Raw genomic sequence first — 26134 nt, forward strand, 5'->3', positions numbered from 1 at the left:
AAAGACAATTGCTGGAGAGTTAGAAGACAGCCAATATTGCCAATATACAAGATGGGAAAGAAACAGGTGGCATTAAATTATATGCTTCAGCCTGTTACTTGCATATCTGGCAAGACAACGGAAAAGATAAACAATAGATTAGGATAACATTTGGAGAGAAGGAACCTTGTAATGCAGAACCAGCATATTTCAGGGATGGCAAATCCTGCCTCACAAACTTAATAGAGTTCTATAGGGGGCGATTGAGGTCAGACAAGATAGAGAAGGATGGGTGGACTGTATATTCTTGGACTGGCAGAAAGCCTTCTTCTTGGTGCCCCACAGGAAACTGCTGCACAAAATGTAGAAACAGGCAGGAGTGACAATGAAGGTTAGCCAGTGGACAAAGGAGTACCTCGACAACGGGAAACAAAGAGTCACAGTGCGAGAATAGACCTCAGACTGGCGGGATGTTTCCAGTGGCATTCAACAAGGATCAGTTCAGGGGCTGATCCCGTCGTTAACTTACGTAAATGACCCACCAGAGGGGACATATTCCTTCCCCTAAACGACCCACCAGAGGAGGGGGGGGGGGTATATTCCTTCACCTCAACGACCCACCAGAGGGGGTATATTCCTTCACCTCAACTACCCACCAGAGGGGGGTATATTAATTCCCCTCAACGACCCACCAGAGGGGGGTATATTAATTCCCCTCAACGACCCACCAGAGGAGGGGGGGGGGGTATATTCCTTCACCTCAACTACCCACCAGAGGGGGGTATATTCCTTCCCCTCAACGACCCACCAGAGGAGGGGGGGGGGGTATATTCCTTCACCTCAACTACCCACCAGAGGGGATATATTCCTTCCCCTCAACGACCCACCAGAGGGGGGTATATTAATTCCCCTCAACGACCCACCAGAGGGGGTATATTCCTTCCCCTCAACGACCCACCAGAGGGGGGGTATATTAATTCCCCTCAACGACCCACCAGAGGGGATATATTCCTTCCCCTCAACGACCCATCAGAGGGGATATATTCCTTCCCCTCAACGACCCACCAGAGGGGATATATTCCTTCCCCTCAACGACCCACCAGAGGGGATATATTCCTTCCCCTCAACGACCCACCAGAGGGGATATATTCCTTCCCCTCAACGACCCACCAGAGGGGGGTATATTCCTTCCCCTCAACGACCCACCAGAGGGGGGTATATTCCTTCCCCTCAACGACCCACCAGAGGGAGGGGGTACCCCTGGAAACACAAACCGAAACTGTCTCTATTTTCCGCTTGTTACAACTTATAATAAAGTTGTTACATCTTGGCTTAACGTGTTTATGACGTATTAGAAAGTTGTTACAACTTGCTATATTGGTTGTTATAACTGATTAGGAAGTGTTAAAACTTGTTCGAACGTTGTACCAACGTCGTAGTTTCAGTGCGTGTTTGGCGGGACATTCCTTCCCCTCAACGACCCACCAGAGGGAATATATTCCTTACCCTCAACGACCCACCAGAGGGAATATATTCCTTACCCTCGACGACCCACCAAAGGGAATATATTCCTTACCCTCAACGACCCACCAAAGGGAATATATTCCTTACCCTCGACGACCCACCAGAGGGAATATATTCCTTCCCCTCAACGACCCACCAGAGGGAATATATTCCTTACCCTCGACGACCCACCAGAGGGAATATATTCCTTACCCTCGACGACCCACCAGAGGGAATATATTCCTTACCCTCGACGACCCACCAGAGGGAATATATTCCTTACCCTCGACGACCCACCAGAGGGAATATATTCCTTACCCTCGACGACCCACCAAAGGGAATATATTCCTTACCCTCGACGACCCACCAGAGGGAATATATTCCTTCCCCTCAACGACCCACCAGAGGGAATATATTCCTTACCCTCGACGACCCACCAGAGGGAATATATTCCTTACCCTCGACGACCCACCAAAGGGAATATATTCCTTACCCTCGACGACCCACCAAAGGGAATATATTCCTTACCCTCGACGACCCACCAGAGGGAATATATTCATTACCCTCGACGACCCACCAGAGGAAGATAGTACAGTGGATGACTTCAGAAACTATAAGAATACTTGAACACTAGAAAATATAGTCCACTGAATGGCTACTCAGAGTTTATATTACTCCCAATCACACCAACCTGTCAACAAAAGCCCACGTCAACCTGTCAATAAATGCCCACGTCAACCTGTCAACAAAAGCCCACAACAACCTGTAAACATAAGCCCACGTCAACCTGTCAACAAAGCCCACGTTAACCTGTCAACAAAAGCCCACATCAATCTGTCAACAAAGCCCACGTCAACCTGTCAACAAAAGCCCACATCAACCTGTCAACAAAAGCCCACGTCAACCTGTCAACAAAAGCCCACATCAACCTGTCAACAAAAGCCCATGTCAACCTGTCAACAAAAGCCCACATCAACCTGTCAACAAAAGCCCACGTCAACCTGTAAACATAAGCCCACGTCAACCTGTCAATAAAAGCCCACGTCAACCTGTCAACAAAAGCCCACATCAACCTGTCAACAAAAGCCCACATCAACCTGTCAACATAAGCCCACATCAACCTGTAAACATAAGCCCACGTCAACCTGTCAATAAAAGCCCACGTCAACCTGTCAACAAAAGCCCACATCAACCTGTCAACAAAAGCCCACATCAACCTGTCAACATAAGCCCACGTTAACCTGTCAACAAAAGCCCACATCAATCTGTCAACAAAGCCCACGTCAACCTGTCAACAAAAGCCCACATCAACCTGTCAACAAAAGCCCACGTCAACCTGTCAACAAAAGCCCACATCAACCTGTCAACAAAAGCCCATGTCAACCTGTCAACAAAAGCCCACATCAACCTGTCAACAAAAGCCCACGTCAACCTGACAACAAAAGCCCACATCAACCTGTCAACAAAAGCCCACGTCAACCTGTCAACAAAAGCCCACATCAACCTGTCAACAAAAGCCTATGTCAACCTGTCAACAAAAGCCCACATCAACCTGTCAACAAAAGCCCACGTCAACCTGACAACAAAAGCCCACAACAACCTGTAAACATAAGCCCACGTCAACCTGTCAATAAAAGCCCACGTCAACCTGTCAACAAAAGCCCACATCAACCTGTCAACATAAGCCCACGTTAACCTGTCAACAAAAGCCCACATCAATCTGTCAACAAAGCCCACGTCAACCTGTCAACAAAAGCCCACATCAACCTGTCAACAAAAGCCCACGTCAACCTGTCAACAAAAGCCCATATCAACCTGTCAACAAAAGCCTATGTCAACCTGTCAACAAAAGCCCACATCAACCTGTCAACAAAAGCCCACGTCAACCTGACAACAAAAGCCCACATCAACCTGTCAACAAAAGCCCACGTCAACCAGTCAACAAAAGCCCACATCAACCTGTCAACAAAAGCCCACGTCAACCTGTCAACAAAAGCCCACATCAACCTGTTAATAGAAACCCCATATCAACCTGTCAACAGAAGCCCACATCAACCTGTCAATAGAAGTATACATCAATCTGTTAACAGAAGCCCCATCAACCTGTCAACAGAAGACCACATCAACCTTTCAACAGAAGCCCACATCAATCTGTCAACAGAAGACCACATCAACCTTTCAACAGAAGCCCACATCAATCTGTCAACAGAAGCCCACATAAACCTGTTAACAAAAGCCCACATGAACCTGTCAACAGAATCCCACATCAACCTGTCAACAGAAACCCACATCAGACTATCAACAGAAGCCCACATCAACCTGTCAATAGAAGCCCACATCAACCTGTTAACAGAAGCCCACATCAACCTCTCAACAAAAGCCCACATAAATCTTTCAACAGAAGCCAACATCAACCTGTCAACAGAAGCCCACATTAACCTGTCATCAGAAGCACACACCAACCTGTCAACAGAAGCTCACACCAAACTGTCAACAGAATCCCACTCAACCTGTTAATAGAAGCCTAAATCAACCTGTCAATGGAAGCCCACATCATCATGTCTATAGAAGCCCAAACCAACCTGTCAACATAGGCCCACATCATCTTATAAACAGGAGCCTGCATCAACCTGTCAACAGAAGCCTACGTCAACCTGTCAACAGAAGCCCACATCAATCTGTTAACAGAAGCTAACACCAACCTGTCAACAAAAGCCCACGTCAACCAGTCAACAAAAGCCCACATCAACCTGTCAACAAAAGCCCACGTCAACCTGTCAACAAAAGCCCACATCAACCTGTTAATAGAAACCCCATATCAACCTGTCAACAGAAGCCCACATCAACCTGTCAATAGAAGTATACATCAATCTGTTAACAGAAGCCCCATCAACCTGTCAACAGAAGACCACATCAACCTTTCAACAGAAGCCCACATCAATCTGTCAACAGAAGACCACATCAACCTTTCAACAGAAGCCCACATCAATCTGTCAACAGAAGCCCACATAAACCTGTTAACAAAAGCCCACATGAACCTGTCAACAGAATCCCACATCAACCTGTCAACAGAAACCCACATCAGACTATCAACAGAAGCCCACATCAACCTGTCAATAGAAGCCCACATCAACCTGTTAACAGAAGCCCACATCAACCTCTCAACAAAAGCCCACATAAATCTTTCAACAGAAGCCAACTTCAACCTGTCAACAGAAGCCCACATTAACCTGTCATCAGAAGCACACACCAACCTGTCAACAGAAGCTCACACCAAACTGTCAACAGAATCCCACTCAACCTGTTAATAGAAGCCTAAATCAACCTGTCAATGGAAGCCCACATCATCATGTCTATAGAAGCCCAAACCAACCTGTCAACATAGGCCCACATCATCTTATAAACAGGAGCCTGCATCAACCTGTCAACAGAAGCCTACGTCAACCTGTCAACAGAAGCCCACATCAATCTGTTAACAGAAGCTAACACCAACCTGTTAACAGAAGTCCACATCAACTTGTCAATGGAAGCTAACACCAACCTGTCAACAGAAGCCCTCATCAACCTGTCTATAGAAACCTACATCAACCTGTTAAGAGAAGTCCACTTCAACCTGTCAATAGAAGCCGCATCAACCTGTCAAAGGAAGCCAAAACCAACCTGCTTACAGTAACCCCCATCCATTTGTCAACAGAAGCCCACATCAACCTGTTAGCAGAAGCCCACACCAACCTGTCAACATTAGCTAACACCACCCGATTAACAGAAACCCACATCAACCTCTGAATAGAAGCCCACACGTACCTGTCAACAGAATTCCACATCAACATGTCAAAAGAAGCCCAATCCAACCTATAAACAGAAGCCTACATCAACCTGTCAACAGAAGCCCACATCGACCTGTCAGCAGAAGCCTACATCAACCTGTCAATAGAAGCCTACATAAAACTGTCAATAGAAGCCTACATAAACCTGTCAACAGAAGTCCACATCAACTTGTCAATTTACGCCCACATCGATCTGTCAACAGAAGCCTACATCAACCTTTCAACAGAAACCCACATCACCTGTTCAACAGAAACCCACATCAACCTGTCAACAGAAGCCCACATCAACCTGTCAACAGAAGCCCACATCAACCTGTCAATAGAAGTCTACATCAACCTGTCAACCGAAGCCTACATAAACCTGTCAACAGAAGCCCACGTCAACCTTTCAACAGAAACCCACATCATCCAGTCATCAAAAGCTCACCTCAACCTTTGAACAGAAGCCGACATCAAACTGGCAACTGAAGCCCACATTGTGGAAAATCTTTTAATAACTTTTAATGTAAATAATATTTAATTTACTGAAATAGAAATATTCGAATGACCATTTTCTTATTGAGGAGGGAAATAAATAAATGATATAATAAGTTGAGATTAGGTATCAGTGCGTATGGATGGTATAATAATTAAAAGATTATTTGGAGAGTAATGATGAACTGTAATTATACTAATCAATTAAGACTTCGACTTTCACCACCATTTGGGGTTAATTCTAGAATTTAGTGCCTCCCTGGTATGAATAACTGATGCTGGTTCATTATCAATGAGTTGATGAAAATTATCGAGAAAATATGTAACATAAGTATTATGTAAATGTTCTATAAAGTCAATGATTATACATGGTAGAACAAGAATTAATCAATGGTAAGAATAATGCAGTAACTAGCATCAGAAAAGATAATTATTCATATCAAATATGTTAGTAAAGTATTAAGAAATATATGTATGAAATTATATGAATTCATAATAAATTTATTATAAATGCATATTATAATGAACCTCAATAGTTAATAAGGAGTTAGTAAATGTACTAAAATAATTTCAGCTTCTTAGCTGTGATTGAGAATAGTTCTGCACGTGTGGGGTAGCCTCGTCTGGAACATGCGTCCTGCAACACGGGCGGCGTGGGGAGCTGATCTCTCCTCAGGCGGACTCGGCACAGGCTGTAAACCCAGTCAAATGTAGAGGACGCCTATGCTCAGATATATACACAACTATTAATGAATTAGAGAATAAATTTAGTTCACTTGGGAACTCACTTGGTGTTTAGAGGAGGGCATACGGTGTAACGACGAACAAGGGAAAAAATTAATGTATAGAGCTCTGATACAAAAGGATTTTACCACTGAACCGTAAAGGTGTTCGCCGAAACGATCATATGATCGTTGATGGAGTCACAGCAGTCACCAGCAATCGTTGTGGTCCGCTAAATGATGTGCTCGAGGCCAATGGAATGAGAGATATGGCCGCTTATCGTGCTAGGTATGAGGACGTAACGTTAGCCCGTCCAGTTCTAGACACGACGCTGGTCTCTTCTCGAATGTACGCTCCTCTCTCCCCCTCTTCCCCGTCTCGTCCGCGCAGGCACGAACTTGTTTCAGCAGAAATGGAAATTTCTTTTCCTTGTAATTACTCTACTTAATGAGATGATAAAACTGGGGTTGACATTACAGGGAGTTAGATATTATATAAATTTTCGTCAGGTAACAATTAATACGAACAGGGTTCTTGTTAGACGAGAAATGGAGGGAAATTTATGATTCCTCCATGACGATTGAATATAACAGATAAACTGTTTGATAGTGATCTCTAGCTGATAACACGCTAATATCAGATCACTGGTTGCTATGCTGTCAGTTAACTGTTCTTAGAAGGAATACTGACAGAATGGGAGAATATTACTTAATTCTTTAATATGTAGATAGTATTTATACCTCTGTGGAGTTGTCTGACGCAATATCCCCATGCCAAGTAGGAAGAATTTGGCAAATAATGTGCAGTAGGGAAAATATTAATTTCAATTAGTTCTACAAGTTAGTAATGTTAGTAAATGCTGTACTTAGCATACAAATGACAATTAAATGATTGTTCATTTTCAACACACATCAACCTGTCAACATTCCCAAATCAACCTGTCAGCAGAACCCCACATCAACCTGTCAATAGAAGCCCACATCGATCTGTCAATAGAAGCCCACATCAATCTGGCAATAGAAGCCAACATCAACATGTTAACAGAAGCCCACAACAACCTCTCAATAGACGCCCAAACGAACCTGTCAACAGAATTCCACATCAACCTGTCAACAGAAGCCCACATCAACCTGTTACAAAAGCCAAAACCAATCTGCCAATAGAAGCTCACACCACCCTGTCAACACAAGCCCACACCACCCTGTCAACAGAAACCCACATCAACCTGTCAACAGTAACCAACATCAACCTCTCAACTGAAGCCCACATAAAACTGTAAACAGAAGCCTACATAAACCTGTCAACAGAAGCCAGTATTAACCTGTCAACATTAGCCCATACCAACCTGTCAACTGAAGCCCACATCAACCTGTCAACAGAAGCACACACCAACCTATTAACAGAAGCCCCTTCAACCTGTCAACAGAAGACCACATAAACCTATTAACAGAAGACCACATCAACCTGTCAACAGATGCCCACATCAACCTGTCAACAGAAGCCCACATCAACCTGTCAACAGAAGCCCACATCAACTTGTCAACAGAAGCCAACAGTTGTAGGGGTTAAGCGCTGAAGATATATTTTTTTTAAATCCCGTTTAGCACTTGGGTTTTCCTTATAATTTCCGATTTGGAGTTAAAGAATTCTCATGAGGAAAATAATTGCATAAAAGTTTGTTAAGAGTTCTTACGGGAGAAATTAAAATTTTTCAGAGAACAGATTTAGGAAAATATTTCAGAGTTCATATAATCATAGAAGTTTATTTACAAGTTTATAACCGAAATTTGGAAAAAAAGACCTTTTTTCAGAGAATTTGTTCATAGAAGTTTTGTTAAGGAAAATAGATAGCTTAGCCGTGACTTCTAGTTTGTATATCCATTTACGGCTATTTCACCTGTAAAAGACCGAAAATTATTCAGAGACCATTTGAAGACCGATTTTCTTCAGAGACCAAAAATATGACACAAACCATTTAAACAGAGAAATTTACCGAAATGTGACAAATTATTTTAAACCTAAATATGACAGAGACCAGTTTAGACCAAACAATTTCAAAAACCATATTATACCGAAATAAGAGAGAGATTATTTTAGACCCAAATATAGTCAGAGACCAGTAAAAGACCTAAATTATTCAGAGTCCAATAGAAATCCGAAATTAGTCAGAAACCAGTTAGAAGACTAAAATCAGTCAGTAACCAGTTTATGCCAAAAATCAGTCAGAGATCAGTTTATGTCAAAAATCAGAGATCAGTTTATGCCAAAAATCAGTCAGAGATCAGTTTATGTCCAAAATTCGTAATAGTCCAGTAAGACCAAAAATATTCAGAGTCCCATAAAAACCGAAAATTTGTCAGAGTCCACTTTAAGACCAAAATATGACAGAGTCCACTGAAAGTCCCAAAATTTAATAGAGTTCATTTAAGACCGAAAATTTGTCAGAAACCAGTTAAGTCCAAAATTTAACAGAGACCACTTTAGGAGCAAAAATTAACCGAGTCCTCTTTAGGACCCAAAAATTTCAGAGTTTTACTTACACCTGAGTTCTTAAAGAGTTCTTATGGAGGAAATTTAAATATTGTCCAAGTCCGTTTGAAGACCTAAAAATTAACAGAGTCCAGTTTGAGCCCAAAAATATTCAGAGACCATTTTCAGACCAATTTTCATCGGAGTCCAACTAATGACCAAAATTAGTCAGAGAACACTTTTAGACTAAAATAATTCAGAGCTTTACTTACACCTGTGTTCTTAAAGAATTCTTATGGAGAAATTTAAATATTATCAGAGTCCAGTTGAGACCCCAAAAAAATTGATACCATTTTAAGACCAAATTCGTTAGACACTGCATTTATAAGGATAGTTTCACTACTAATAGTCCAATTTTAACCCAATTTTAAACAGTCATATTTCACACGTAGTAAATAAAATAAAGTCAGTAATCAGTTCTAGCTCTTGTCCCCTGCCTTACATTACCCCATAACATCTTTACTAACAGTCCAATCCCCCCGCCCCCAATCAAATTTTAAACTGTCGTATTTCAAATGTAGTACAATAAATCCAAACAGTTACCGAGCTCCAGCTCTTGTCCTCAGCCTTAGTTCCCTCTCGTATCTTGGTCAATAACCCATTAATTTTCCTGAAATTTAAACCCGCTGTATTTCTAAGTAAGTAACGAAAACACATTTACCGAGCTCCAGCCTCTATTCCTCACCTTAACCACTTCTCATATCTTCGTTAGTATCTAATCAAATCCCCTGAGCTTTAAAACTGCTGTATTTCAGACATAGTAAAATAGATCCAAACAATTAATGACATCCAGCTCCTGTCCCCCACTTTAATTGCCTCTCGTATCATCTTTAGTATCTAACCAATTCCCCTGAGATATAAAACATAGCTATTTCAGACCTAGTAACTAATGCCACTGCAGTTACCGAGTTTCAGCTTTTGTCCCCCTGCCATAGTTCGCCTCTGTAAATTCACTAATATCAGTCTAAATCCCCTGAGATTTAAAACCCTAACTACATTTCAGACCCCTAGTAAAATAAATCAAAAGCAGATTACCTAGCTCCAACTCATATCCGCCTTAGGTTATCATACATAAATATTTCAGATCAAGGCCCTCTCCAGTCTATCAAAGTAAACATCATATCCTTTAATACCCTTTTTTACCCAGCTATGTCAATAATCACTAACGTGCTAATATTCACACGGTCAGATCGCACCCTACTCTCAATACCTTTCGTTTACTCAACTAAGCAATAATCACATGGTCAAATAACACCTAACTTTGCCCTCTCTTACCTTCTCATCCCTTACCTCCCCCTTCATCTCGCCCAAACCCCAAATTATCCAAACCTTCAATAATCCTACTGTATTTGTATATATTCACCATATTCTCTGTATTCTTCGCATTCTCATCCATGTTTTCCGGGTTCACTCCATGTTCTGCAAAATGCTCACAGTATGTTCAGTTCATATTTCTTACCTGTTTTTCATTTTTTCTATGTTCGTTGTCATATTTTCATAACGTTCTCTATGCTCTTCACAAGTTCATTGTTCATTCTTTTTATTCCCTATGTTCTTTATCATGTTCCCCTCATGTTCACTGTGATCATCAGCTTTTCTAACATGTTCTCTGTGTGCTTTGTCAAATTCCCCATATGTTCACTGTGTTCATCGCATTCTCTTCCATGTTCTTTAAAATCAAATGTACCAAGAAATTCTTTTCTTATCATTCCTTAACTAAAATCATTTGCCAATGAACAGAAAATAGCCATGTTCATCAGGTTTTCTTAACGTTCCTTAACTAAAATCATTCGCCAATCAACTAAAAAATAGTCACTTTTATCATTTATTAACTAAAATTATTCGTCAATCAACTGAAAATAGCCATGTTCATCATAATTTCTTGTCAATTTTTTAACTTAAAATATTCATAAATCAACTAAAAGCAGTCAAGTGTAGCTTCGTTCAATACTTTCTAACTAACATTATACTTCGTTGAGTACAAAAATAGCCAAAGGGCATCTTTCAACACTGTTCTTATCTAAACTTTTGTGTCGTTAAGTAAGAAAAATAGTCAAAGACACTCTTCGAGACTTCAAAAGTTATTCTCAAAGTCACCTTCGTTATTCAGAGACGCTTTCTAAGACATCTTCGTTCATCAAAGAAACTCTCCTTCATTCATTAGTGTTGTTTTCTAAGACATCTTTAGACATAAAATATCTATTCCAAATGTAACTAGTTCAGCTTTTCATATTAAACTTGCACTTCTTTTATAAAATATATCTAACCTAACCTATTTCCCCCTCTCCCTGTTGTAACTTACCTAATCACACTTAACCTAAGTACTCTAACCTAACCTAACCTAACTTAGTGTAACTAATTTAACCTAACTTAACTTACATAACCTAACCTATCCAAACTTAACTAACCTAACCTAACTTAACTTGCATAACCTAAGCTATCCTAACTTAACTAACTTAACCTAACCCAACCCAACCTAACTTAACCTAACCTAATACAACCTAACCTAACTTAACCAAACCAAACTTAACCTAACCTAACTTAACTTAACCTGACCTAACTTAACTTGTATAACCTAATCTATCCTAAGTTAACTAACCTAACCTCTCCTAACTTAACTAACCTAACCTAACCTATCCTAACTTAACTAACCTAACCTAACTTCACTTGCATAACATAACCTATCCTAACTTAACTAATCTAACCTATCCTAACTTACCTAACCTAACCTATCCTAATTTAGCTAACCTAACCTATCCTAACTTAACTAAACTAACCTAATTTAACTAACCTAACCTACCTTAACTAACTTAACCTAACCTAACTTAACTTGCATAATCTAATCTGTCCTAAGTTAACTAACCTAACCTACCCTAACTTAACTAACCTAACCTAACTTAGCTAACCTAATTTAAATTAACTTGCATAGCATAACCTATCCTAACTTAACTAACCTAACCTATCCTAACTTAACTAACCTAACCTAACTTAACCTAACCTAACTTAACTTGCATAGCCTAATCTTGGAAACAAACCGTAACTGTCTCTATTTTCTGCTTGTTACAACTTGTAACAAAGTTGTTACATCTTACCTTAACGTGTTTATGACGTATTAGAACGTTGTTACAACTTGCTATATTGGTTGTTATAACTGATTAGGAGGTGTTAAAACTTGTTCGAATGTTGTACCAACGTCGTAGTTTCGGTGTGTGTTTGGTGGGTAACCTATCCTAACATAACTAACCTAACTTAACCTACCCTATATTGAAGTTATTTAGGGGAGGTCTATAGGGAGCCGGTCGGCCGAGCGGACAGCACGCTGGACATGTGATCCTGTGGTCCTGGGTTCGATCCCAGGCGCTGGCGAGAAACAATGGGTAGAGTTTCTTTCACCCTATGCCCCTGTTACCTAGCAGTAAAATAGGTACCTGGGTGTTAGTCAGCTGTCACGGGCTGCTTCCTGGGGGGTAGAGGCCTGGTCGAGGACCGGGCCGCGGGGACACTAAAAAGCCCCGAAATCATCTCAAGATAACCCTAACATAACTTGCATAATCGAACCTATTCTAACTTAACTAACCTAACCTAACCCACCCCAATCTAACTAACCCAAACCTAACTTACCGTAACCTAATCTAACTTAACCTAACCTAACTTTACTTAACTTGCATAACCTAACCTATCCTAACTTAATGTATCTTACCTAACCTAACTTAACCTAACCTAACATGCATAACCTAACCTATCCTAACTTGACTAACCTATGTTGGGTATCTGGGGCTTTGACTCAAATATGGAATTATTTAATTATGAAATTAATATAAATCGAAGGACCATCCACTTATGAGAAAAGAGGGAAAATTAATAAAAGTGATTACAAGACTGACACTATGGAACCAGTGCCTAAGTAGGTTAAAACTATTTAACAATCGCTTCAAGAGAATGAATGTAGTGTTTTATTGATTGATTAAAGTTAAAAGCCTCAAATATCAACATTCGGGGTGCAGGCGATGAGTCACAATAACGTGGCTAAAGTATGTTGACCAGACCACACACTAGAAGGTGAAGGGACGACGACGTTTCGGTCCGTCCTGGACCATTCTCAAGTCGACAATCGACTTGAGAATGGTCCAGGACGGACCGAAACGTCGTCGTCCCTTCACCTTCTAGTGTGTGGTCTGGTCAACAACATTGGGGGGGGGGGGGTATTTCTAGAAGTTCATATATATCTTGGAACCAGTGTGGTTCGTCACCAGTTCATTAATGGGGTTAGTAAAATATTAGAATCTGAACTAGAATAGAGATTCTAAAAATCATGAAATATTAAATAATCAATATATTGAAAGATTATTAAATCCTAAGAAATAATAAATGCAAACTTATTGAGTACTGAGCAGGAAATTATTGTGTTATATTATTCATCTAGATCATTCTATATAGAAATATATTTAGAAATTACTAATGGCCTTATTCAAATTCTCTACTAAACAAGATTTAGTCTTATCTGTAAGACTACTTCACTAAGTCTATTTCGTTACTCGTCCTCGTGATCACAAGGTCCCAATAAGGAGGAAACACCAGAGGTGAACATCGTAGGTGAAGGAAGTAAAAACTTGGTTCATCCTCGTCTACACGTTGTAATAACGGAAATTTGAGTAGCATTTGATTAGGCTATAATTTATTCTAATATTCACTGAAATTGGAATTAAAAAATGTAAGCTACTAACATGGTATTGTTGATCTTCTCACAACTTAACAATAAGCTACCCACAAATACACAACCTTGAATGATGCATCAAACTAGAAAAGTATACTTAACGTGAGCATGTTGAAACACTAAGGCCTGCTGATATCGCGTCTGCCAGTCCCTGATGTTCACTGCTGTGGACGTGTGATTACGGGCCGTGACTATATTTATTGACACGTAATTAAACAGTTTAAGCACTGTAGACCACGTGATGTTAAATGGCTGCCGTCTGTGGGAGCACGTGTGCACCAGGCGATGCCTTGTGCTTGAATCCTGCCTCCTTCCTCCCACCACGCTCGGTCCTGCATGCGCAGAGACGCTCATAGTGATCCCGTTGTTGTTGTTAAAGATTCGCTACTTGGAACAAACAGTTCAAAGTGTTCAAATCAACACCCATCAACACCAATCAACACCCGTCAACACCCATCAACACCCGTCAACACCCATCAACACACGTCAACACCCATCAACACACGTCAACACCCATCAACACCCATGTACACCCATCATCACCCATCAACACTATCAACACCCATCAACACCCGTCAACACCCATCAACACCCGTCAACACCCATCAACACCCATCAACACACGTCAACACCCATCAACACCTATCAACACCCCCATCAACACCCATCAACACACGTCAACACCCATCAACACCCGTCAACACCCATCAACACCCGTCACCACCCATCAACACACCTCAACACCCATCAACACACGTCAACACCCATCAACACACCTCAACACCCATCAACACCCGTCAACACCCATGAACACCCGTCAACACCCATCAACACCCATCAACACACGTCAACACCCATCAACACCTATCAACACCCATCAACACACGCCAACACCCATCAACACCCATCAACACCTATCAACACACCTCAACACCCATCAACACACGTCAACACCCATCAACACCCGTCACCACCCATCAACACACCTCAACATCCATCAACACCTCCCCCTCCACCGTTGTCATGGCCACCTGGGGTAATGGGTGGGGCCATAGTATAATATTAATGGTCCATATAGACAGGATCAAAATGACCAGATATTGTGATGTCGATACTCCTGTCCACCTCCCCTTCCCTCTCCCCTCACGCTCTCTCCTCTCCTCTCCCCTTTCCTGTGCCATTTCCCTCTCCCCTTTTCTGTTCCTCTCCTCTCTCCTGTCCCTCTCCCCACTCCTGTCCCTTTCCCCTCTCCTGTCCCGGCCTCTCCTTTCTCCTGTCCCTCTCCCCTCTCCTGTGCCTCTCCCCTCTCCTGTACCTTTTCCCTCTCCCCTCTCCCCTTTCCTGTGCCATTTCCCTCTCCCCTCTCCTGTCCGTCTCCCCTCTACAACATGATGAGCCATATACCAACCTTAAAAGTCAATTAATTAATTACCACCCCGGTACTAGCTGTGCCTGATTTTGATAAGTAGTGTAAGGTACATACGGACGCTCGTGGCATCGCATAGGAGGTTGCTTCATGCAGCGGGATTCGGAGTACCTTCATCACCCTGTGGCTTATTTCAGTAGAAAAGTGAAGGGACCTGAGGTTAGAAACTCAGCGACAGACAAGGAGGCGCTTGCTGAGGTTGAAAGTGTTCGATATTTTGAGCCTTACCTATTCCAACGTCAATTTGTTATTTTCACAGATCACAAAGCTCTCACATACATCTTTACAAAGAAAACAAAGTGTACCCGGATGTCCCGTTGGTCTCACGAACTGTCAGCTCACTCTTTTCAGATCCTGTATAAGCCTGGACCGTCTCACGTTGTGCCAGACACGTTGAGTAGGAACATCGCGGTAGTTAACGTAAATGTCAACATTGAAACTATTGCAAGTGATAAAATGAAAGAATTTCAAATGAGTGAACAGCGATGGAAGGAAATAACTGAATATTTGGAAGGTGGTAAATTACGCTAAGAAGAAAGGTAATTCCTCCAAGAATGATTTTGGACTTAAAGATTGGGGCCTGTATTATGTTAACGACTTGAAAGATCGTGCAGTTTACCAGTTAGTTATCCCCGACGCGTTAAGATTATCAGCCTTGAATCTTGCACATGCATCAAAGATCGCTGGTCACCCTGATGTCTTTAAGACTTATATGAGAGCGAAGACCTTGTTCTATTTTCCTAGTATTTTATCTCATATCATCAAATATGTTAGATCATGTCCCAATTGTCAAAAAAGGAAAGATACCCCTAAGGTATAGGCTCCACTACAAGAGTTTCCTGAAATTTTTGAGCCTTTAGATCGAGTGGGCGCTAAATTTGATTGACTTACATAGTAGTCATTGGGGTAATCGCTACGTGTTGGTACTAGTGGACCATATGTCCCAGTTCACTACCTTGGTTGCTCTTCCTCGTAAGGACTCGCAGAGCGTTGCAGATGTTTTCTTAAGTACATTGGCACTGTGTTTGGACCACCTAAAGTATTAGTATCTGACAGAGGTCAGGAGTTCATTGGTAACACTTTTAAAGAAGTTTGTGAAATTTTAGAAACTACCACAGCCCTCACGACGGCTTACCATCCGCAAGCAAACGGTATGACTGAAAGAACCAATTGTTCAATTAAGGATATGCTAGCAATTCTTGCAGGACAAAGATGCTGCCACCTGGGACGAACAACTCCCACATGTTCAACGAGCCTTGAATACTGCCATTCACCAGTCAGTTAATACACAACCATTGCTGTTTTTTCACGGAGTGATGTAATTTCCCATCAGGTCTACTTAATTAACAGACACGAGGTTGTGTACGAGGAAAATTTTCCTTCAGAAATCCTCTCCAAAATGAGAAATGGTTGGAGGGTTGCAGCTGAGTTGTCTAAGGCAGCACGGAGCCAGTATGGACACTTCTATGATAAGAGGGTTCAACCGTTAACACTTAGAGAGGAAAGCTTAGTCATGTGGTTAAATGCAAAGGCACCTGCCATTCAAAGAGTAATTAAGATGCTTGGCCCAGTTAATTTTATGATCAGGGGAATCTTTGATGACAAGGGTGACCCAACTGTTCAGGTCAACAAATTGAAGTGTTAGGTGGCCAGGGAGGAACTGAAACTGCCTTCAGGAATTCCCATTCCTGACCCTCCTGAGGTGGCTGGCCCAGCTGGGTTTGCCCAGGGTGGAGAGAAGGACCTTCTGTTAACTCTCATTGATACTCTGAGTCAACCTTGTCACCCTATGTTATCGAGGTCACGGGCGAGGCAGGGAGAGTTTCAGTAACTTTCTGTCGTGTCACTTAATAGTTTTATTATTTTATATAACTGGCAATTGTTTTGTAATTTTTCATGGATTGCATTCAGAGAACATGCCTTACCTGCCCTTGGGGTGTATTCTGTTACCAAAGCCCAGGAGAGAGTTATTACTTCCGCCAGTCGGAGTGTTTTCTGTCTTCCCCAGGTCTGATTGTCCACACCGCTCTGTCCACGGTACCATCTACTCGTGAACCAACATTGAGGACAGAGGGGTCACCCCTTCTGGGAGATTTGAGAGGGGGTTTACGTTACACCCGACCCCCTCCATACAATCCCAGTAATCCCACAAATTAGTTATCTGGGAGGGTGATAGTAACAACATTCACCCGGCCGACATCTCCCACCAAAGGAGGTTGTTTGGGCCAGATTTCCCGCCAGCAGAGCACAGCTGTTCAGACGTCAACGTACCAGCATGGTGGGCCGCTGTCTTGCTGCTCGTCATCAGAAGCACCGTGCAGGCACATCGGAAGTGGAGGCGCGAGGTCACCAAGCGGGTATGCCAGCAGCAGTAACCTACCAGTTCCCCCTCGTCCTTGGTGATACCACATCACTGATTCCATCAAGTTACGAAACGAGGCGGTCACATTCCAACGGCACCTCCCTACTGAGTGTGCTTGACTAGCCAATAGGGCGCAGTTTCGCACCATCGGCCCAAGGTCACACACTAGGGCATGTGCGATACGGCGTACCGGCTCAGTAGAATGTGACACAAGCAACGCCTGTACAGTGATGGGTTCCAAGAGCTGAAGTCGGGATCCAACTGGCCTGCCACCACGCCACCCACCTGCACCTGCTTACTTCTTATGCAAGACATTGTTGACGTCACCCTCTCTGCCCTGCTATCATGACTAGTACAGTGAAGCAGGCGTCACTCATCGACCTTCGGCTTCAAGCAGCTGGTTGTACTTTAATACATCTCTCCCAACACAGTTCACCTGTGACCGGCCAAGTCCCCGGTCTCTGTTACTCGCCGCTGCTCTTCACACCACCTCCATCGAGCAGTTGGGCGGCTTGTTGTTGTTTCTTGTCAGTTGTTTTTACTCTTGACGAGGAGTCTGTCACCAGACATAAACCGGAGCTGTGGCAAGACGATCTCAGGTAATATGCAGGCATCATCGACGTGCAGACGCTGGATCAGTCACCATCATCAGGTCATCACGCGAGAGTACAACGGACGCATGAAAGAAATCACCTATATCAACACGAACATTGAGAGGAAAAGTTCATAAATGCTGGTTGAGAGAAAAAGACTCCATTATTAACAGTGTCAAATGCATATGTACTGCATTGTATGAGTACATATAGTTACTATTGTATGCCTTTATCTATATAAATAAATATGTAAATATTTGTTTGCTTAAAATCGCTAATCTCCCAAAGTTCTTCACCGATTGCTTTGAAATATTCACACAACGTTCCATTCGCATCTGAGCAGGTTTATATATACATACTATATAGATGTCAAGTCTGTCACGGGAAAACACATGCTTTTTTGTTCTTCATGTGAGGGAAATCTTCGTAACCTCTTTACAGATTGCTTTGAAATTTGGACACAACGTTGCATTCTGAGCAGGTTTATAAGATCTATTTCTATACATCTATGATCTATACATCACCAAGGACGAGGCGCGTGTTTTTATGTACCTACTATTTACATGCCTCATCTGTGACAGGAAAAAACATGTTTTTTTTTAAATAGCAGTATCTGTTGGATGCAGGAGCAACACACTTTGTAATCTCTGAACATTGTTCACCGATTTCTTTGAAATTTTGACACAAGGTTCCATTCGAATATGCGTGTGTTTTTATGTACCTACTATATAGAGGCTTCCCCTGTGACAGGTAAAAACATGCTTTTTTGAAAAACAACACCATCTGTTGCACATAATAGTAACACACACTATACTAAATATGTTACGATTCCATTTCAATGTTTCCAATTGCACTGAAAAATTGAATTTTCATAAATTTTGATTTATTTTCATTTAGATTTAATTATTTTGTGTGACATTGCATTGGAATTGAGCTGTGTTGTTCACCATACCATTCATTTTGTGGGTAAAGTTATTTTTTTAATTTTTTATTTTTTTTTCCTCTCATTTTTTTAACAGTTTTTCTTATATTTATGAGATGGGAACATCAGATCATTTCATGTTCCCAATTTTCTACTGGGAATATCAGATCATTTGGGAATGCATCGGACGAGGGAGTGGGGAATAATGGGAAGGACGAGGGGACGGGAGTGGAGGATGCTGAGGAGGACGAAGGGACAGGGGGAGGGAGTAATGGAGGGAGGATGAGGGGACAGGGGAGGGGGTAATGAAGAGGAGGATGAGGGGACAGGGGAGGGGGTAATGAAGAGGAGGATGAGGGGACAGGGGAGGGGGTAATGAAGAGGAGGATGAGGGGACAGGGGAGGGGGTAATGAAGAGGAGGATGAGGGGACAGGGGAGGGGGTAATGAAGAGGAGGATGAGGGGACAGGGGAGGGGGTAATGGAGGGGAGGATTAGGGGATGGGAGAGTTGGGGACGGCAGGGATGAGGGAACAGGGGAATGGAGAATGGTAGGAAGGACAAGGGGACAGGTGGGTGGGGGATGGTGGGGAGGACGAAAGGATGGCAGAGGGGGAAATGGTAGGGAGGACGAGGGGACGGAGGAGTGGGAGATGGTGGGGAGGACGAAGGGATGGTGGACTGGAGAATAGTAAGGAGGACGAGGGAGATGGTGGGGACGGTGGAGTTGGGAATGGTTGGGAAGGTCGAGGGGACAGGGGAGTGAGGAATGGTTGGTTGGGAGGATGAGGGGACGGGGGAGGGGGGAATTGTAGGGAGGACTGGGAGAGAGGGGAAGGTTGCTGTGGCCGGGGACAGCTAGTGTATCAATAAATATTATAATTTTTTAATTTTCCTTTTGTGATAGGGAGGATTCTTACAGTCAGTAAGTGCAGGTGCATGAATACCCTGGCACGGTCTTGTGACCCTGGCATGGTCTTGTGACCCTGGCATGGTCTTGTGACCCTGGCACGGTCTTGTGACCCTGGCATGGTCTTGTGACCCTGGCATGGTCTTGTGACCCTGGCATGGTCTTGTGACCCTGGCACGGTCTTGTGACCCTGGCATGGTCTTGTGACCCTGGCATGGTCTTGTGACCCTGGCATGGTCTTGTGACCCTGGCACGGTCTTGTGACCCTGGCACGGTCTTGTGACCCTGGCATGGTCTTGTGACCCTGGCATGGTCTTGTGACCCTGGCATGGTCTTGTGACCCTGGCATGGTCTTGTGACCCTGGCATGGTCTTGTGACCCTGGCATGGTCTTGTGACCCTGGCATGGTCTTGTGACCCTGGCATGGTCTTGTGACCCTGGCATGGTCTTGTGACCCTGGCATGGTCTTGTGACCCTGGCATGGTCTTGTGACCCTGGCATGGTCTTGTGACCCTGGCATGGTCTTGTGACCCTGGCATGGTCTTGTGACCCTGGCATGGTCTTGTGACCCTGGCATGGTCTTGTGACCCTGGCATGGTCTTGTGACCCTGGCATGGTCTTGTGACCCTGGCATGGTCTTGTGACCCTGGCATGGTCTTGTGACCCTGGCATGGTATTGTGACCCTGGCATGGTCTTGTGACCCTGGCATGGTCTTGTGACCCTGGCATGGTCTTGTGACCCTGGCATGGTCTTGTGACCCTGGCATGGTCTTGTGACCCTGGCATGGTCTTGTGACCCTGGCATGGTCTTGTGACCCTGGCATGGTCTTGTGACCCTGGCATGGTCTTGTGACCCTGGCATGGTCTTGTGACCCTGGCATGGTCTTGTGACCCTGGCATGGTCTTGTGAGGTGGATGGAATGGTCCACACCTACTTTTTTAGACTTACATTTTAGTTTGTATTTTTCATGTCAATTATTTTATATTTTTACCATGCATTATAATTTTATAACTTATAAGATTGGCTGTGGGTCATGCAGTACCCAGCAGACGTATGGGTATGTCCCACATAGGTATCCTGTTCACCTGTTATTTTTAGTTACATATATTATAATGTTAGAGTAGGAATATTATATATTATTTATATCATGTTAGTTGTAAGCCATTTTTTTTATCTTCCAGCCTTTTGAGGAAGACTTGCTGGGCTTCCTAGTGTGCAGTTGGGATATGTAGTTTTTGTACATAATGTACTTTGTTATCATGGGTGCTTTGTTTCTCAGGGTTGTGTCATTCATGATTGCATCTTTACTTGTATTTTGGCATTGTATTATTTTTAGTTGCTTGTATTTTAATGTTGGAGTAGAAATATTATACTTTTTATATGTCATGTTAGCTTTAAGGCTTATTTTTCTTGGTCTTCCAGCCTTCTGGGGAAGACTTGCTGGGCTGCCTAGTGTGCAGTCGGGATTTGTCAATTTTTTCATATAATATACTTTATTATCATGCCCGAAATGCTACGCGTACTAGTGGCTGTACAACAATGTAACAACTCTTGTATATATAAATAAAAAAAATAAAAAATATTATGTTCCTCAGAATTGTGTCAATTATGATTGTATCAATACTTGTAATTTTTGCCACCATATATTTTTATTGTACTTTCGTTCCTTTCATTTGTACTTATGTGGATTGTTCTTGCTGAAATGATATTGTATGATGTACTTTAAATTGTACTAATTTAGTTAGTTTACCTCTTAGTGTGTAGTATTTTCTTACTTCTTTTTTAAGGGTACAGATATGGCAATTTGGACGAGTTAGGATAAGACAAAATCGGGCTTAATTAACATACAATCCCTTTTGTCTTAACTCCGGGGAGAGGGAGTTGTAACTCCCATAACCCCGCCCTTCAGAGCTCACACCCTGGGCAGCCTTCTCCATGAGGTCAGCCCAGGTGACCTCTGGATCGTCTTGCAGAGTTAAATAAAATCTCTGGCTTGCTTTAGTCAGCTAATTTCAAGGAATTGATATTAACCATGATAGTCTTGTCAAACAAACTTAAAGGTACATCTTAAGTGTTTTTACACACACACACAATGGCTAGCTCACTCCTTGAAGTGCTGACTAACTGGTTAGGTGTGCAAAACACTTTAATTAAAGATTCAGGGTGTTGCTGAATCAGTCAAACAAACCTAATAACCCTCTTTGGAGGGTCAGCCCAAGTGACCTCACATCTTGCAGTACCTGGAGTGCTGACTATTAGATTAAGTGTGCAAAACACTTTTAATTGAAAATTCCTGGTTTAGCTGAACCAACTGGGAACAGGACCACAACAAACTTCCCCCACAAGAGTTGCAACGCTGCCCTCCCCACTGATTTGGGGCGTGACAAAAGCTTGTATATATATATATATATACCCCTGTATGGGAGCTAGGAGAGAAGGAGAGTGCTGGAGGCAGAGAGGTAGTGTGGGGCGCAAGTCATCACCCTAACCATCAGGAGACAGTGAATTCACCCAGGGCATAGAATAACACCCTGAAGGTAACGTATGTGGTCTTTGATATTTTCCATGTGTGACGTCTTAACAATTGCCAGTGTTAGGGTAGGGACTTATAATTCGGTGAATATCATATTTTGTTCTAAATAAACCAATCTTTTAATCTTAGTGTGTCAATTTACGGAACTTCCTACTCCTCTGAGTTCAGTTTTGTTAACAACCAGTCAGTAAGTAATGGCAGGAAGAAAAGGACTCTCAAAGCCAAGCAATGCTTCTTGCCTCATTGCTTGATATAGCTAGGGATAGGCAAGATGGTGGCAGCGTAGTTAGTTACTTTGATATCTGTGTAACATTTCCGTGGAAGAGAACCATTGGTTCCTGATGTAACCATCATTGGTACACCATATGTCAGTTCATATTAAATTATATACGAAGTACCAGTGTTCAATAACCAGTAGCCTCAAGGTTTTACCTCAGTCAATTGTTATAAAGTGTTCCCTCGAGGAACCAGTAGGAAGTGTTACACAGTATTGATCAGTATTAGCATAGTCTAGTGTTACAACTTTCCCTCTCCCCTCTCCAGTCTCCTGTCCCGGTATACACACACAACACCTCACAACTCATCACACAACCACAACACAGGGAGCATGTAAACACGGCAATACACCACAGCAATACACCGCAGCAATACACCACAGCAATACACCGCAGCAATACACCGCAGCAATACACCACAGCAATACACCACAGCAATACACCGCAGCAATACACCGCAGCAATACAACACAGCATTACAACACAGCAAGACACCGCAGCAATACACCACAGCAATACACCGCAGCAATACAACACAGCAATACACCGCAGCAATACACCACAGCAATACACCGCAGCAATACAACACAGCAATACACCACAGCAATACACCACGGCAATACACCGCAGCAATACAACACAGCATTACAACACAGCAATACACCGCAGCAATACACCGCAGCAATACACCGCAGCAATACACCGCAGCAATACACCACAGCAATACACCGCAGCAATACACCGCAGCAATACAACACAGCATTACAACACAGCAATACACCGCAGCAATACACCGCAGCAATACACCGCAGCAATACAACACAGCAATACACCGCAGCAATACACCGCAGCAATACACCGCAGCAATACACCGCAGCAATACACCGCAGCAATACACCACAGCAATACAACACAGCAATACACCGCAGCAATACACCGCAGCAATACACCGCAGCAATACACCGCAGCAATACACCGCAGCAATACAACACAGCAATACAACACAGCAATACACCGCAGCAATACACCGCAGCAATACACCGCAGCAATACACCGCAGCAATACACCACAGCAATACAACGCAGCAATACACCGCAGCAATACACCGCAGCATTACAACACAGCAATACACCGCAGCATTACAACACAGCAATACAACACAGCAATACAAAGCAGCAATACACCGCAGCAATACAACGCAGCAATACACCGCAGCAATACACCGCAACAATACACCGCAGCATTACACCGCAGCAATACAACACAGCAATACACCGCAGCATTACAACACAGCAATACACCGCAGCATTACAACACAGCAATACACCGCAGCAATACACCGCAGCAATACACCGCAGCAATACACCGCAGCAATACAACACAGCAATACAGCGCAGCAATACAACACAGCAATACACCGCAGCAATACACCGCAGCAATACAACGCAGCAATACACCGCAGCAATACACCGCAACAATACACCGCAGCAATACACCGCAGCAATACAACACAGCAATACACCGCAGCATTACAACACAGCAATACACCGCAGCATTACAACACAGCAATACACCGCAGCAATACACCGCAGCAATACACCGCAGCAATACACCGCAGCAATACAACACAGCAATACACCGCAGCAATACAACACAGCAATACACCGCAGCAATACAACACAGCAATACACCGCAGCATTACAACACAGCAATACACCGCAGCATTACAACACAGCAATACACCGCAGCATTACAACACAGCAATACACCGCAGCAATACACCGCAGCATTACAAGACAGCAATACACCGCAGCATTACAACACAGCAATACAACGCAGCAATGCATCGCAGCAATACACCACAGCAATACACCACAGCAATACACCGCAGCAATACAACACAGCAATACACCGCAGCAATACACCGCAGCAATACACCGCAGCAATACACCACAGCAATAAAACGCAGCAATGCACCGCAGCAATGCACCGCAGCAATACACCGTAGCAATACACCACAGCAATACAACACAGCAATACACCGCAGCAATACACCGCAGCAATACACCGCAGCAATACACCACAGCAATACAACGCAGCAATGCACCGCAGCAATACACCGTAGCAATACACCGCAGCAATACACCGCAGCAATATACCACAGCAATACACCGCAGCAATACAACACAGCAATACACCGCAGCAATACACCGCAGCAATACAACACAGGAGAACGCCTCGCTGGACAATACGATGCGACAGATAATATAATCCAACTCAGGAGACCATTATGACTGTGATGTATTTGGTCCTGGACACACACTCTATTATTTTCAGGCTGGAGTAGTGGTGCCACATGTGTGAACCACGGCGTGCTGGAGTAGTGGTGCCTCATGTGTGAACCAGGGCGTGCTGGAGTAGTGGTGCCTCATGTGTGAACCAGGGCGTGCTGGAGTAGTGGTGCCACATGTGTGAACCAGGGCGTGCTGGAGTAGTGGTGCCTCATGTGTGAACCAGGGCGTGCTGGAGTAGTGGTGCCACATGTGTGAACCAGGGTGTGCAGGAGTAGTGGTGCCACATGTGTGAACCAGGGCGTGCTGGAGTAGTGGTGCCTCATGTGTGAACCACGGCGTGCTGGAGTAGTGGTGCCTCATGTGTGAACCACGGCGTGCTGGAGTAGTGGTGCCACATGTGTGAACCAGGGCGTGCTGGAGTAGTGGTGCCACATGTGTGAACCAGGGCGTGCTGGAGTAGTGGTGCCACATGTGTGAACCAGGGCGTGCTGGAGTAGTGGTGCCACATGTGTGAACCAGGGCGTGCTGGAGTAGTGGTGCCTCATGTGTGAACTAGGGCGTGCTGGAGTAGTGGTACCACATGTGTGAACCAGGGCGTGCTGGAGTAGTGGTGCCACATGTGTGAACCACGGCGTGCTGGAGTAGTGGTGCCTCATGTGTGAACCAGGGCGTGCTGGAGTAGTGGTGCCTCATGTGTGAACCAGGGCGTGCTGGAGTAGTGGTGCCACATGTGTGAACCAGGGCGTGCTGGAGTAGTGGTGCCTCATGTGTGAACCAGGGCGTGCTGGAGTAGTGGTGCCTCATGTGTGAACCAGGGCGTGCTGGAGTAGTGGTACCACATGTGTGAACCAGGGCGTGCTGGAGTAGTGGTGCCTCATGTGTGAACCAGGGCGTGCTGGAGTAGTGGTACCACATGTGTGAACCAGGGCGTGCTGGAATAGTGGTGCCACATGTGTGAACCACGGCGTGCTGGAGTAGTGGTGCCTCGTGTGTGAACCAGGGCGTGCTGGAGTAGTGGTGCCACATGTGTGAACTACGGCGTGCTGGAGTAGTGGTGCCTCATGTGTGAA

At 43.7% G+C, this 26134-nt stretch overlaps 2 protein-coding genes across 2 annotated transcripts; both read left to right on the forward strand.

Moving 5' to 3' along the window:
* The first annotated feature begins 267 nt into the window (after nucleotides 1-267).
* Nucleotides 268-4790, forward strand: LOC138368935 (serine-rich adhesin for platelets-like). Its single transcript, XM_069331660.1, has 5 exons — nucleotides 268-370; nucleotides 2259-2605; nucleotides 2737-3172; nucleotides 3311-3994; nucleotides 4198-4790. Exons 1-5 carry the CDS (start codon nucleotides 268-270, stop codon nucleotides 4788-4790), a joined length of 2163 nt encoding a protein of 720 aa, XP_069187761.1.
* Nucleotides 4791-20995: 16205 nt separating this feature from the next.
* LOC138368936 (uncharacterized) lies at nucleotides 20996-25064 on the forward strand. The gene is made up of 3 exons (XM_069331661.1): nucleotides 20996-21019; nucleotides 23128-24231; nucleotides 24441-25064. The coding sequence occupies exons 1-3, from the start codon at nucleotides 20996-20998 to the stop codon at nucleotides 25062-25064; spliced, it is 1752 nt and encodes a 583-aa protein (XP_069187762.1).
* The last annotated feature ends 1070 nt before the right edge of the window (nucleotides 25065-26134 follow it).

Source organism: Procambarus clarkii, chromosome 26 (assembly GCF_040958095.1).
Source record: "Procambarus clarkii isolate CNS0578487 chromosome 26, FALCON_Pclarkii_2.0, whole genome shotgun sequence".
Lineage (NCBI taxonomy): Eukaryota > Metazoa > Arthropoda > Malacostraca > Decapoda > Cambaridae > Procambarus > Procambarus clarkii.